This window comes from Arthroderma uncinatum (genome assembly GCF_011692745.1).
Source record: "Arthroderma uncinatum strain CBS 119779 chromosome Unknown scaffold4, whole genome shotgun sequence".
NCBI lineage: Eukaryota > Fungi > Ascomycota > Eurotiomycetes > Onygenales > Arthrodermataceae > Arthroderma > Arthroderma uncinatum.
Window position 1 is genome coordinate 1,801,150 of NW_022983866.1, and position 13,425 is coordinate 1,814,574.

The 13,425-nt window shown below is 49.4% G+C and overlaps 4 protein-coding genes across 4 annotated transcripts; all 4 read left to right on the forward strand.

Moving 5' to 3' along the window:
- Positions 1 to 246: 246 nt before the first annotated feature.
- Positions 247 to 2,881, forward strand: GIQ15_05891 (uncharacterized protein; the record flags this gene model as incomplete). The annotated part of the gene is made up of 3 exons (XM_033553308.1): positions 247 to 378; positions 461 to 1,213; positions 1,271 to 2,881. The coding sequence occupies 3 exons, from the start codon at positions 247 to 249 to the stop codon at positions 2,879 to 2,881; spliced, it is 2,496 nt and encodes an 831-aa protein (XP_033404452.1).
- A 1,945-nt stretch (positions 2,882 to 4,826) lies between these two features.
- GIQ15_05892 (uncharacterized protein) lies at positions 4,827 to 5,604 on the forward strand (the record flags this gene model as incomplete). Its single annotated transcript, XM_033553309.1, has 3 exons — positions 4,827 to 4,988; positions 5,044 to 5,199; positions 5,281 to 5,604. The coding sequence occupies 3 exons, from the start codon at positions 4,827 to 4,829 to the stop codon at positions 5,602 to 5,604; spliced, it is 642 nt and encodes a 213-aa protein (XP_033404453.1).
- Positions 5,605 to 6,681: 1,077 nt separating this feature from the next.
- GIQ15_05893 (chaperone dnaJ 6) lies at positions 6,682 to 7,702 on the forward strand (the record flags this gene model as incomplete). The annotated part of the gene is made up of 2 exons (XM_033553310.1): positions 6,682 to 6,826; positions 6,894 to 7,702. 2 exons carry the CDS (start codon positions 6,682 to 6,684, stop codon positions 7,700 to 7,702), a joined length of 954 nt encoding a protein of 317 aa, XP_033404454.1.
- A 986-nt stretch (positions 7,703 to 8,688) lies between these two features.
- On the forward strand, positions 8,689 to 11,086 carry GIQ15_05894 (universal stress protein family domain protein; the record flags this gene model as incomplete). Its single annotated transcript, XM_033553311.1, has 4 exons — positions 8,689 to 9,793; positions 9,849 to 10,708; positions 10,775 to 10,836; positions 10,909 to 11,086. The coding sequence occupies 4 exons, from the start codon at positions 8,689 to 8,691 to the stop codon at positions 11,084 to 11,086; spliced, it is 2,205 nt and encodes a 734-aa protein (XP_033404455.1).
- Positions 11,087 to 13,425: the final 2,339 nt, after the last annotated feature.

The following is a 13,425-nucleotide window of genomic DNA, read 5'->3' on the forward strand; positions in this document are numbered from 1 at the left end:
AACACCCAATTACACCTTCTCGTCGTAAACATCAACAAAAAAAAAACACCCCCTAGAGGACATCTACATAACGCGTACACCGATATAGAAGATATACACCGACATGCTCTGCTAGCTCCATTGACCGTTGACATTCCTCTGACCGTCTGCGTGCCGGCTCGCCTGAGCTTCCTATAGAATAGTTCTGCTGGCAGACACCCTCCCGCGCCGCACTCGCACGCAGCACGCAGCTTCACAGCACTGAAAATGACGCTGGATATGGCGTCGTTGGAGGACCGGTTCCAGGTCCTCAAGGAGGTCGGCGATGGCAGCTTTGGAAGCGTGGCTCTCGCTCGAGTGCGCACCGCTGGTTCAAACGTTGCCCGTCGAGGGACCATGGTAACATCCCGCCGTTCCTGTTCCTGACCCAGATAAAATTTATATACAGTCAAAGGGAGGGTTAATACTAACGGTCTCGCAGGTGGCTATCAAGACGATGAAGAAGACGTACAACTCGTTCACAGAGTGTCTGGATCTACGAGAAGTTGTCTTCCTTCGCTCCCTGCCGCAGCACCCTCACCTAGTCCCAGCATACGATATCTTCCTCGACCCGGGCACGAAGAAACTACACATCTGCATGGAGTACATGGACGGGAACCTCTACCAGCTTATGAAGGCGCGAGACCATAAACCGCTGGATGCAAAGACAGTCAAGTCGATTCTATTTCAGATCCTGTCGGGGCTGGACCACATACACGCCCACCAGTTCTTCCACCGAGACATCAAGCCTGAAAACATCCTCGTGTCGAGCAACACTTCGCTAGATGCTTCATCGTCTACCTTCAGCCGGTACTCGCACCTAGTCACGCCTCCGTCTACGCCCTCGAACTATACGGTAAAGATCGCAGATTTCGGCCTGGCGAGGGAAACACACTCGAAACGACCGTATACGAACTACGTCTCGACACGATGGTATCGAGCTCCGGAGGTGTTGCTGAGAGCTGGTGCGTATTCCGCGCCAGTCGATATGTGGGCTGTCGGTGCCATGGCCGTTGAGATCGCGACCTTGAAGCCTCTCTTCCCTGGTGGGAATGAAGTTGATCAGGTTTGGAGGGTATGCGAGATCATGGGATCGCCTGGCAACTGGTACAGCAAGAACGGAGCAAGAGTTGGCGGAGGTGAATGGAGAGAGGGCATCAAACTTGCCCAACGACTAGGATTCTCGTTCCCAAAGGTGAGTCTCTTTACGCGTCGAAATAACCCGATGTACGATGTATGCTAATGAATGTAGATGGCTCCCCACGCTCTCGAAACCATCCTTCCAACCACCCACTGGCCGCTCGCCCTCAGCCAGTTTGTAACATGGTGTCTGATGTGGGACCCCAAAACCCGTCCTACATCTACTCAGGCCCTCAACCACGAATACTTCACCGACGCCGTCGATCCACTACGACCCAAGTCATCTACCGCCCGCCTCCTTGGTCGCCGACAGAGCGACAAGAGCTTCAAGACCAAGGAACTAGACACGCCAACTCCAACTCTTGTCTCGAAGCCATCATGGTTTAGACGCTCGATAATAGGAGCCAGCGGACGGGAGAGTCCCGCCCTTGTCGTTCCCGTGCTGGAGAACAATGATGAATCAATGGCGGAACAAGCTACCATGGTCAAGGTCAGCCCAGAGGTAGCAGTGCAGGTACAGGTGAAGACAAAAGCGAAACGCGCAACCTGGGCAAACGGTGCTCCCATGCCTATCCTGCCTTCCATACGGCCAGTATCACCACTTTCCAACGCCGTTACTGCCCAGGGTAACTCCCATGCAAACAATACCACTACTCCAGCCCGAAAACCTTCAAACCCAACCACCACCCAGCCACCACCCAACGCAGCAGCGTCCAAAAAGGTATCTCGCCAGCTCTCCGTCAACAGCAACGGAAACCATTACGCGGATATCCACCGTGCCGAAGCAGAGCGTGCCCTCAACGGATCCACGGCGACGACACCGACACAAAAGGAAAGCTTCTTCTCACACCTCAGGAAACGCGCTCGTCGCTTATCTGGTAGGAATCAGACCAGCATCCCCGCTGATGATGTGGAGGCGAATGCAGCTAGTGCCGCATGGTCTGGGGCGCCATCTAACCGATCGAGTATGGCAATCGACCCTATCACCACTAGTCCAATTTCGAAACAGACGGCGAAGGGGAAAGGCAAAAATGGATTTGCCGATCTTGACAAGGCGTTGCAGGATGTGAAGTATTCGCTGGACAAGGGTAACAGCAACCCACAGCAGAGTACAAGCCAGATCCCTTCCCCTGCCCAAAGTACCGGCGCAGGTGCGGGTACTACTCAGAGTCCCGCAGGCCCAATATCAAGTCGCACCCGACGTGCCCTGCAACTCTCCACCCGTCCCGTACAGCGGTACGAAACACCAGAGGAAGAAGATGAACTCCTCCAGGAGGTACTATACTCTACTTCCAACGCTGCGAGACATTTGATGGCCGATCAGCCACCTAGCGATGAACACGTCTACCACCGTCAGCAGCAACAGCACCACCAGCAGCAGCAACAACAACAACAGCAGCAACAGGCAAATCCATATTCATACCCAGACACAGACGCGGACACGCCAATGCATAATACTCCCTCGATACGCACGGTAGATAACAGCTGTCGCGCAGGCCATAACCCGTACCCTACCCCATCTCCTACCGCGAGACGTGACGGAATGGGTATGAACATGGGTATGAACATGGGCATGGGTCTATCGCTGACTCCTGACGAAACGCCATCGAAACCAATGGCCAAGGGATTTGTCAACAGCAATGTAGGGAACCGACAAGGCCCCACGCCGCCGTACGATGATAATCAATGGCCTAGCGCTGTTGGTGTAGGTGGCTTTCGATAGACATTGTCTAATCATCAATTCGACCTAATGGATACACACTGAAAACTACCAGTCGCCACCACATTCACAACGTATCCAACCATCATTCACTCCTTTCGTTTGTTCTATCTCATCCATACCATCTTTCGCTATTACTACCCATCTTTTTTTTTCTTATTTGCATTTTCACTCGACATTTATCCCTTGATTTTTCATTCATACCTTCGTCATTCATATACACATACATACATAGAGGTTTGGGGCCGGTCATGTTATCTTTATCCGCTTTCCTTCGGTTTTTCCTCATCGTTTTTACCTTTCGTTTCTTAGCGATCATAGCTGATTTGCTCTTCTTCTCGTCGTCCTCTTTATTTTCTCCATGGGACTTGACTTGATTTGATCTTCTTTATACCCCCTTTTTTTTTCCTTTCCTTTGATTTGATCTAGATCCCGGTTCGATCCCAGCTGGTCTTGCGATTTCTTTACCATCAATACCTACTCTACTTACTTACGTTTGCGGTCTATATGTCGTCGTGCTATCTATCAGATATCCGTCCATCTACACAACCGCTTTACGCATATTATTTATTAATATTTTAATCCCCCCCTTGTTGATATTCAGCTATTTCTACTCCCTCGTTCCGGTACAGGGAAAGGCAGGTGGTTGACTTCTGTTTGCATGCATGCATTCGCTTTTCTTTCTTTTATACATACTTGGTCTTTGTTCTGCGACTGGACCATGCACTGCTCCCAGCCTCAGCCTACGCTGTGCCCACCCTGCCTATACATGGCTATATATCATTTTCCTTACGTCTGATTGTGTTTTCTGTTATAATATTTATACTGTACATTCATTCATTATGCACGTCCCTCCCCATTTTTCTTTTATCCTTGCTTTGTTTTCTTGTTTCATGCACATAGACAGCACAGCACAGCACATCACAGCAAAAACACACGTCACCAAATTCCGCCCAAAGAAACAACAAAGAGGTGCCACACACTACACCATGCCTTACTTACTCTGTTTTCAAAAGCCTGTTGTCCTCGTTTCCTGTTTTCACTCTGTATACAATCCCATTTTGTCTGGCAGCAGGGCTGGTTGGGTTTGGGAATGGCTCTACGTTGTTTGTTGATTTTTCGGTTTCGGCTCAGGCTCTGGCTTAGGGCTTACCCTGTACTTATACAAATACGGAGCACTATGTTTTTAATTTTGACATTATATCCTATCACATATTACATAAATATTTAATACTTTACCTTGTCGTTCTTTGCCGCTCGTCTTCGGGTTCGGCGCTTAGCTCCTCGTACATGCAACTATAGTGGCGTATTCAGTAGGTATAATACCTCCACAGAGGCAGGGTATAGCATTGTTTTCCCGCCTGCTGCCCTGCATTGAATAAATTAAGCGCTTGACAAGGCTGAGGGAGGATGCCTAGCTGACACCCGCTATCCCGGGTTGTCAAGGTACGGTAGACTTGTCCTGCGGCTACTGTTGCCTACCACCTCTGCGGCGTAGCATTTATATAACCAGTCAACGGCGGATGTTGCCTTGCTAGATAGCTTTCAAGTATGCCATCTAGCATCCCATTTACAGGGCTGACGGCATCTCACACCTCTACCACCAGCTTCAGCCCCAATAACAATGTGATTTCCAGGCCAACTTTCTCCTCTATAGAAGACAAAAATTCAATGCCATGACCATGTAGTAGTTAGTAGAACAGAATAGTTAGTAGATGTAGTTCTGGTGCCTGCTCGTGCTCGTCGGACAATGCCAGCATCTATGTCAGGTTGCCATGTCTGCCCTGCCGAGACAAGCTTGAGAGTGAACATATATAGAGACCTCTTTCTCTATCACAACCTCTAGCCATTCTTCTTCAGTCATCACATCCGAGCTGGATACTGCAAGACCTTCACACAGCATACTTCTTTGACCAGAGACAGGCCTGCAATCGCCAGAATCAGAACAATGATCATCACGCCCACGTTTGCAGAGATGGAGGACACGGCACGGGCCGTCATCCTGTGTTTGAAGCAGTGTCCAGACCTTGTTGACACCAAGATTGCCATCATCGGAGGCGCTGCGGTGTGCAGATACGTCCCAGACCGCCAGCCAACCGATGACCCGGAGGTATGATATCAGATAGCGAGTGTCTTGCGACCTGCCTTGCTAATGGTATAGATAGGACGTCGACTTCATGATCACCGTCCCCAACCCTGACTCCGTGAACCGAAGGCTTCTGCAGAATTACGAGACCTTGTTCAGCGAGCATGAAGGTAGCTTGTACTATTCGCACTCATGCGGTAAACGTATCAAGGTCGACTTCAGCACTAACTGCCGTGTAAGTATCATGCATATCGGCCCCATACGCGTCCAGAGTAACATGGCACAACATGTCTGTCTAACACTGTATGCCTTCTAGCTACCATATATCCCTGCAGCGGCCACCATCGTCCGAGAGGTCGACATTGACTGCCTCCCGTACATCGGCCCAACCGACCTTTTGGTCCTGACCATCAACCTGTGCGGACAAAGAAACGAGGAATACTCCCGCATCGACCGTGACACTGCTGATGCCGTCTCTTTGGCCGAAGCCGTTATGCAGCAGGGACCTGTCGTGCTCTCTCCCATCCAAAGACGAGTTATTCGAGATGAGCTTGCAGAGGTTGTCCACTGGGGACCAAAGGATGAAGAGTGGTGGAGAGGCGTTCTTGCTACGGCTTTGAGTAGCGGTAGTGCACATTAGAGAGAAACGGTGTATGCAGCTGGTGGTCGATGGGTTCGGATCTTTTTATCAGTTCAGAGTTTGATCGCAGATGATGGAGGCTGAGGTTGAGATTGAGATTAAGATATGAGATATGAATGTTATGCAGTTTTAACTTGACTCTTCGTTTTCCCTTTAAACTAGGCGTCATGCATGGTAGATTACTCATCTTGTTTACGCCGTCAAGTTGCTTTGATCGCCAGGGGAATCTTGACCATCGATAAAAAGCCTCGTTGGCTTTCTCTAGTCATGGCCCATATACGATATCAACGTGTTTCAAGCAGTAAACACACAAAGACACCGAATTAGATGCCACGTAACAGATCAAGTTAAGGTCTTTGCTCCCGATTTAATGGATATCTAGCCTTGGACAAGACTATATCCTTGATGAATAGAAATTTATATGAAGCATCCTGTCTATATTCCGCGATATCCGCTCTAGACAGAAGCTGAAATACACACTAAGACTGGATAAGGAGAAATCAGGCACAGTTGAAGGAAAGGGACTTGAAATATTCGAAAGCACATTCTCGAATAAGCCGTAAGGGTCTTTTATCATGTACAGTGTTAGGTATATGGATATCAAGGGCTTCAAGCTTGTCAACGATGATATACAATGAACCTCTATAGCTGTAACAGTTATTATATTCTCTTAACATGATCAAAAGTGATTTTTGCATAAATATAAATTCTGTTAAGGCTAAGATGACTAATCAGAACCGACTGACTAAGCTTTGCTTACTAACAATACGTAATTACAACAGGTACAAGAATGAGCCACTTATAGTGTGTTATTTATGTATTTATGGTATTTGGAGTACAATGTACACACGTGACCACATTTGCTTAGTCATCTATCTTATCTAAGCAACGCGTCCCAAAAGCGCGACTTTAAGAGGAAAAAGCGACGAGAAGAAGAAAAGAAGCAGAAGAGAAGCTGAAACGGACGTTGAAGCTGAGTTTAACGAGATAGACGGCAAGCAGAGGATAGGCCTGATATTTACTCCTGCTGCCTTGCCAATTGTGCACTGCGGACCTCACTTCACTATAGTAAGCAATATGTCTAGCGACAGCGATGTCGATGCCGAGTGCGAAGCTCCGCCATCGTCTATAAACCCATATGAAGTGCTGGGCGTGGAAGAGAAGGCGAGTGCAGACGAGATCAAGTCAGCCTACAGGAAACAGGCTCTTAGACACCATCCAGGTACGAACTACTTCACCGCTTCTTCATATTTACCTGATCTCGTGTTAATATATGCTCTGCGCTGCAGACAAGGTCTCACCTGAAGCCAAAGATGAAGCCCATAAGAAATTCCAGGAGATCGCCTTTGCATATGCCATCCTCTCTGACGAGCGGCGCCGCCGACGCTACGACACGACAGGCAACACATCCGAGTCGCTGGATCTAGAGGACGACGACTTCAACTGGTCCGACTTTTACTGCGAGCAGTTCAACGTCACCATCGACGGCACGCTGCTGGATAAGTTTAAGAGAGAATATAAGGGTTCAGATGAAGAGAAGAGTGACCTGCTACGGGCATATGAGGAGTGCGAGGGCGACATGGACGGTGTCTACGAGCAGGTCATGGCCAGCGACGTACTGGAGGACGACAAGCGGTTTCGACGCATCATCAAGACCGCCATCAAAGACGGAGCGGTAGCCGACTTCCCAGCGTTCTCGGAGGAGACAGTGGAGACCAAAAGGGCGCGGGCTAAAGCAGCAAGGAACGAGGCCAGCGAGGCTATGGAGATGGCTCGGGAGTTGGGTGTGGAGGAGCAGCTGTTCGGTGAGGGCGCGGACAGCAAGCAGGCGTCGGCCAAGGGCCAGGGAAAGGGAAACAAGAAGAAGAGCGGCGGGGAAGATGCGTTGATGGCGCTCATCCAGCAGCGTCAGAAGAGCAGATCAGACACCTTTCTGGCCAACCTCGAAGCGAAATATGCTCCGAAGCAGTCGAAGAAGCAAAAGAAGCGGGCTGCAGACGAACCGCCGGAAGAAGCCTTCCACAAGCCGCGATCCCAGAAGCTGGACAAGGACCAGGACCCGAGACCACGCGATAATCGACGCAGGAAGAGGGCGTAGACGCTCCCTCGGATCTTCTACGCTTCTGGTGTTGGTTTCTGGTTCTGGTTCCGGTTCTGGTTACGGAGTATGCTCTGGATGGTTCTGGTTATGTCTGGATGGCTGGTATGTTCTGTTATGGGTTCGGCGTATCGTTATTGCATCGATATCAGCAGGGAGTTCGGCTTCTGGGAGTTTGGACTCGATGCATGGTTTCTTCTTCCTGCACGCTGATGTGATGCCAAGCAGAAGTTCGTCTCTGTTCATCTCTTGCGCAGGCCAATAGCATCTATACTCTTCTTCTCTTCATCTTCGTCTCCGTCTTCATCTCGTCGTCTGTAGGCGTAGGTTCTGCTATATATCATGTATAACCATGTCCGGATCAACAACACCAACACCACCAACATCACCACCACCAACGAGCATGAGATCAAGACGAAGATAGATGCATCTCCATCCCGGGGCTTCCTGGTCGCTTCTTCTTGGCTTCCTTGCCGTGCTGAACTTGCCCAGGCCCTAATATAAACAACATGGACGAGCTGCTTCAGCCACATCTTCCACCTTTCTTCCTTCGTCTTGACCGTCATGACTTCATGCTGACCTCCTCGCCCTGAATCCGCCGTCTTATAGCCATCTTGGACCGTCCTCGCCGTCCTGCTGTGTCTTGTCGCAGGTTGCTACTGTCCTACCCTGCGGTTGCTGCGAGCGACGCTTTCTCTGTGGCTGCGTCGACGCCACGAACAAACTCGCCGTATATATCACATCTTTACGCCAGCTATCTCTCTCTCCCCCTATCTCTCGCTTAAACAGCTTCAGCTTCAGCTTCACGTCTCTCTAGCAAGGACTGGGTGTTTGCTGGGTTCTCGCCTGGCTCCACCTCGGTTCCCTCCGCCCGCCAAAAAACCAACCATTCGTCTATCTTGAGCCTGCTCGCCGGCCTCGTATTTCTCTCTCTCTCTCTCTCGTCTCTTTTTCTCTCTTTCTCTTCCTTCACCATGTCCCAAAAGATGTCACTGGAATCAGCCCTCGACGAGGAGCGGCGCGAGATCCTCGATATCCTACAGGGTCGCTCGCACAATCACCACCATGGCAACCAGCACTCCCAGCAGCAGGGCCAGCAGAGCCAGCCTGCTCGTCCCCACCATGCTAGCCCAGCTCCGCCGATACGCTCCATGCTCGATATCGCCCCAGATCCCTCGCGACGGGCCGGCGCAGTGAAGTCGTCGTCGTCCAGCATCCGCAGCATGCTCGATCCCATATCGCCCTCGCCGCTACGGGCGACTCACAGCGCGACCTCGTCGCCCACGTCCTCGGGCAGGGCGTCGTCTATACACGAGCCAGAAGGGCTGCGTCGTGCCTCGGAGCTGTATAATGGGTTTGGGAGGAAGTCCGGCGTCGAGGCGTATCAGTTCGATATGCTGCCGAGTATACCTAGCCAGGCACTGCCCAAACGAGTCACACAGGGTGGTAAGAAGAACGTGAACAACAACAGCAGCAGCAGTACCAGCAATAATAATCCTGCAAAACACCCAAACTCGATGGCTGCCGTCATGTCTGGATCGGAGTTTGGTCCTCTGCCTGGTTTCCCGCGCGGTCGACAGATCGGACGTCATGCTCCTGGACTGCCAGGCAGCTCGACTTCCCCGATGCGCTCGCGGTCTCCGGGCTCCCATTCTCTGAACAACCACAACCCGCTCGCGGCCAACTCCAAGTCCAATGTTAGCACTTTTGTCACCGATTCAGGCAGAGTCATCAACCTGGACCACGCATATAGAAAGCTGTCCAATGCTGCTCTGTCGAGGTCGGGCGGCAGTCTGGCTCATCTGCCACACATAGAAAAGAAGGAGCTAGATGACCTGGCTGAACTCTCAGATACGGACGCCAGACTAGCGAAGGATTACTTTTTTGATACCCCTGACGGTGGATGCAGTGAAGACCATTCGAGTGATGAAGATGACGATATCAGTTCTGACGAGGACCTGTGGAGGATGGGGCTCGGCCGTGGCCGTGAGAGGATGAAGAAGTCTGATGCCAGAGGAACCGAACATGATCTCAACGACCCAGACGCGGAGAGGAAAGTCCGAAGTCTGCTAGCTGCTGCAGAGGAAGAACGTACGTTATCGTCTTTTATCTATCGTCATTACATCTTTATCTAACAAGAACACAGGCAAATCCGTATCATCAACATATAAAGTCCGATCTCTCCTCGAACCGCTCGACAGTCGTGCCGTTGCGGCCGCTACTGAAAGACCCATGAGACAGAAAACTGGCGTCCATCCAAACACCAATTTCGACATCACAGTCTCTCAGGGAAACACCCCCGTTGGCTCTGACGATGAAGGAGGGGTCGCCGAAGACGAAGCAGAAGTCAGCGAGATCAAGAAAGCCCAGAATCTCAGCGTCTACCTATCGCCCATGGACCAGTCGGTTCCAAACAGAGTCATTCGCACCATTGTCAGAGGAGACTTCACCAAGATGCAAGAAGAGGCAGAGCAAGGCCTACGTCGGGCCCGCTCGTACCTCGTGGCTACAGATTTGAGCGAGGAGTCGGTATACGCCCTTGAATGGACTATCGGTACCATCCTGCGTGACGGTGACACGATGTATGCCATATATGCCATCGACGAAGAAGGCGGATCCAGCAAGCCGTCTGAAACAGACCTGCCATCCGTAATGCCCATTAGTGATGGTTTCAAGGCCATACTGGATATTGCTGCCACCATCCACTCGCAGACAGCTGGAAGTGCAAGGATACCTACCCGTCCGTCATCGTCGGCTTTCCCTTCTCCGCAAGTATCTAGCACGCATCTACCTGGATCGGCCAGTAGCGAGAAGGACAAGAGTTTTGAGAGTTCAACTGGCTCAGTGGATTCGAGGGCCCTGTCAAAGGCGGAAACGGAGAGACTTCATGCTATCGATGGTATCACGCAGACGTGTGTTCGGCTGATGCGCAAGACGAAGCTGCAGGTTCGTGTGGCTGTAGAAGTGATCCATTGCAAGAGCCCCAAGCATCTCATTACAGAAGCAGTAAGTCATTCTTTCAAACCTATGTCCGGCCAGTTATGTAACCATCATGATAACCAATTTCTCCAGATCGACGGTCTTGACCCAACCCTTGTCATCCTCGGCTCTAGAGGTCGAAGCGCGCTTAAAGGGTTCGTACATATCCTTTCCAAATATAAACGATCCATATCTACTACTATAGCATCGCTAACTTATACCCGCAGTGTCCTCCTGGGCTCCTTCTCAAACTACCTCGTAACCAAATCCTCTGCCCCGGTGATGGTCGCTCGCAAAAAGCTAAAGAAACACGCCAAATTCAAAAACGGCCCTGTCCGGTTCTCAAATAACTTGGCCGGCCTCGGCTCCACCAACATGAGGCTTGCCAATGCCAAAGTTGATTAACGTCATATACATTTACGACTACAAACAACCTCTCACCTCGCTTTACCACCTCTACTCTACCGACTATCGACACATCTACCCCTCTCTCTTTCTCTCTCTTCTCGCTCTCCTCTACGTCTCTTATTGCATTGCATTGCATCACTGCTCTAGTCGTCATAATACCATTTTTGTTCCTTTAAATCCATGGATTCCCCACAAGTTCTGCACCACTGCATTGCATGGTTTTCCAAAACGAAAAATCCTCGAATGATAAGCAAGCGGCTTGCTTCTTTTTTCCAGCCTTTTTAAAAAACTCTAACTCGGCTTGTTTTGTCTGTGCGTTTCTTCTTATGCCCTGTCATGTCATGGAGTTTTTTTGGCGTTTATCATCATACATACAGATTCCATATCAGTGAAACGGGATGGATGGATGGACGGATGGATACGGGAAATGGTGGGAATTTTCTGTTTGTTTTTTTTCCTTTGCTCGCTTAGTTCTTTGTAATTTGGCATGAGGTTGTGATTCAGTTGAGCCTGTTTCTACTTCTCCTGCTCGGCATTGATTATATTCTGTTTGTTGTTTTAATTACGCTATTCAATCAAAGATGACGGACGTCGTTGACGTTCTTATGACTATACCTTCTATCTTATTCTCAGCTAGCTAATTATTCTGCGGCACGAATAAGACAATAACCTAGTAATGATATTATTGAAACATCTTCATTTAATACATCCAGTAACAGTATAAGCATCTCTCAAAGTCCCATACCTGTCACTTAATGCGTTTAATTCTATGCAGGCTGCTATATAATGAAGCAGAGTAGGTTACATCGTAATACTTGAAGAATATATCAAGAACCTGGGAACCCGTGGACCAATTGACTTGGAAAATTAGATAGGAACTGGACAGCTACTGTCAATGCGAGCTGCATACTATATATATGAGTTCCGTCTGCAAGGTAGGATCGGAGAAATACATCACTTTTGTGGCTAGGAAAGGAAAACACATGGGTGTAGCCATGAAATGCTACGAAAAAGCAAGCGAATTCTGCAATAAACCAGTCTATTTTCTCGGCCTGGCTCGCCCATAAAAGACCAATCACATAACTTGGCTGGCTGTGTGTGCAATCCTAAGATTGGATAGAGAAAATCCGCCTTTCCCTAGCTCATTCAACCAAGTAACCAAGGCAATGGACTCTGTGGATTGTAAATATCTTCGCCGAAAGGCCAAGTGAGTGGCCCCCGCTTACACCTATCCCTTGGCCTGGATAAAACTGCCTCGACTTGATTCGTTGTCAGGAGTGGTAGTAACCGCTGTGGTCGTGGTCGAGGACACTGGGCGAGTGACGGGAAATGGATCCATGCCTGTGCTGCCTTGGTCTTTGATAGGAGCCACGAAATATTCTCTGGGCCATCGTCCTTTCTTGCCCCAAAATGCGACTAGGTCAAAATAAGTCCAATCCAATATGTCAAGACTCTCCTCACATGGGTCGTTATCAACAGACTCCGGAGTAGATGTTCTATCATCTTCTCGGGCCATGGGGTTGGGTAACTCCTTATTTTCATCGTCGACCTGATAATTCCAACTTGGGGTGTCTGACACGGACAGTCGACGCTGCATCATAGTTGGATAGAATTCGTCTTCATAGGTTTGGACATTATTCGAATCTCTACTCTGATCCCCTACTGATGAAAGAGGACCGCTCGAGGTGGATAATCGCCGTCGCTTTGATGCTTTTGATGCATGGACGCCATCACCAGCTAGTTTATCGTTGGGCTTCTTACTCCGTGTTTGAGTGCAGGTAGGGAAACTTGGATCCAAGGCCACATATATACCCTCTAACCCTAGATATTGCCTATGATATGTGTGTTGCTGAGACTTGGTCTCTCTGTGGATATCTTGCGTTTGTTCTTGGAGCATCATGGCATGGTATAGTCGAGATAATGGCAAAAATGGGAGGACAAACGGGCTCGATGTTGGGAGAATTTGGACAATCTTAGAGCATGTTTCTGGAGTATCGAAATGCAATCATGAAAGCCGTAATCTCTGATATATATAGTGTCGAATATCTGTGAGATCTACATTCTTCGAATAGATGGTCAATTGGATTTTAAACAAAGCTAGTTTCATGTGAGGTTCAACAATGCAGATGCACATGGGGTCAAACATGTTTCGGGGCTGGAACTTGTTCTAGACGCTCTGTTGCTCGAGGGATGGTATTTGACAGTGATATTAGTGGAATTTTGGGCCTATTAGCCTTCTTCATTATGACATCCGTTCCTGTATTCGAGTGCCGTGATTTGGTATTACTACATTAATTATTATTTGAACTGGATAATAGAACGTATTAGCACAAAGA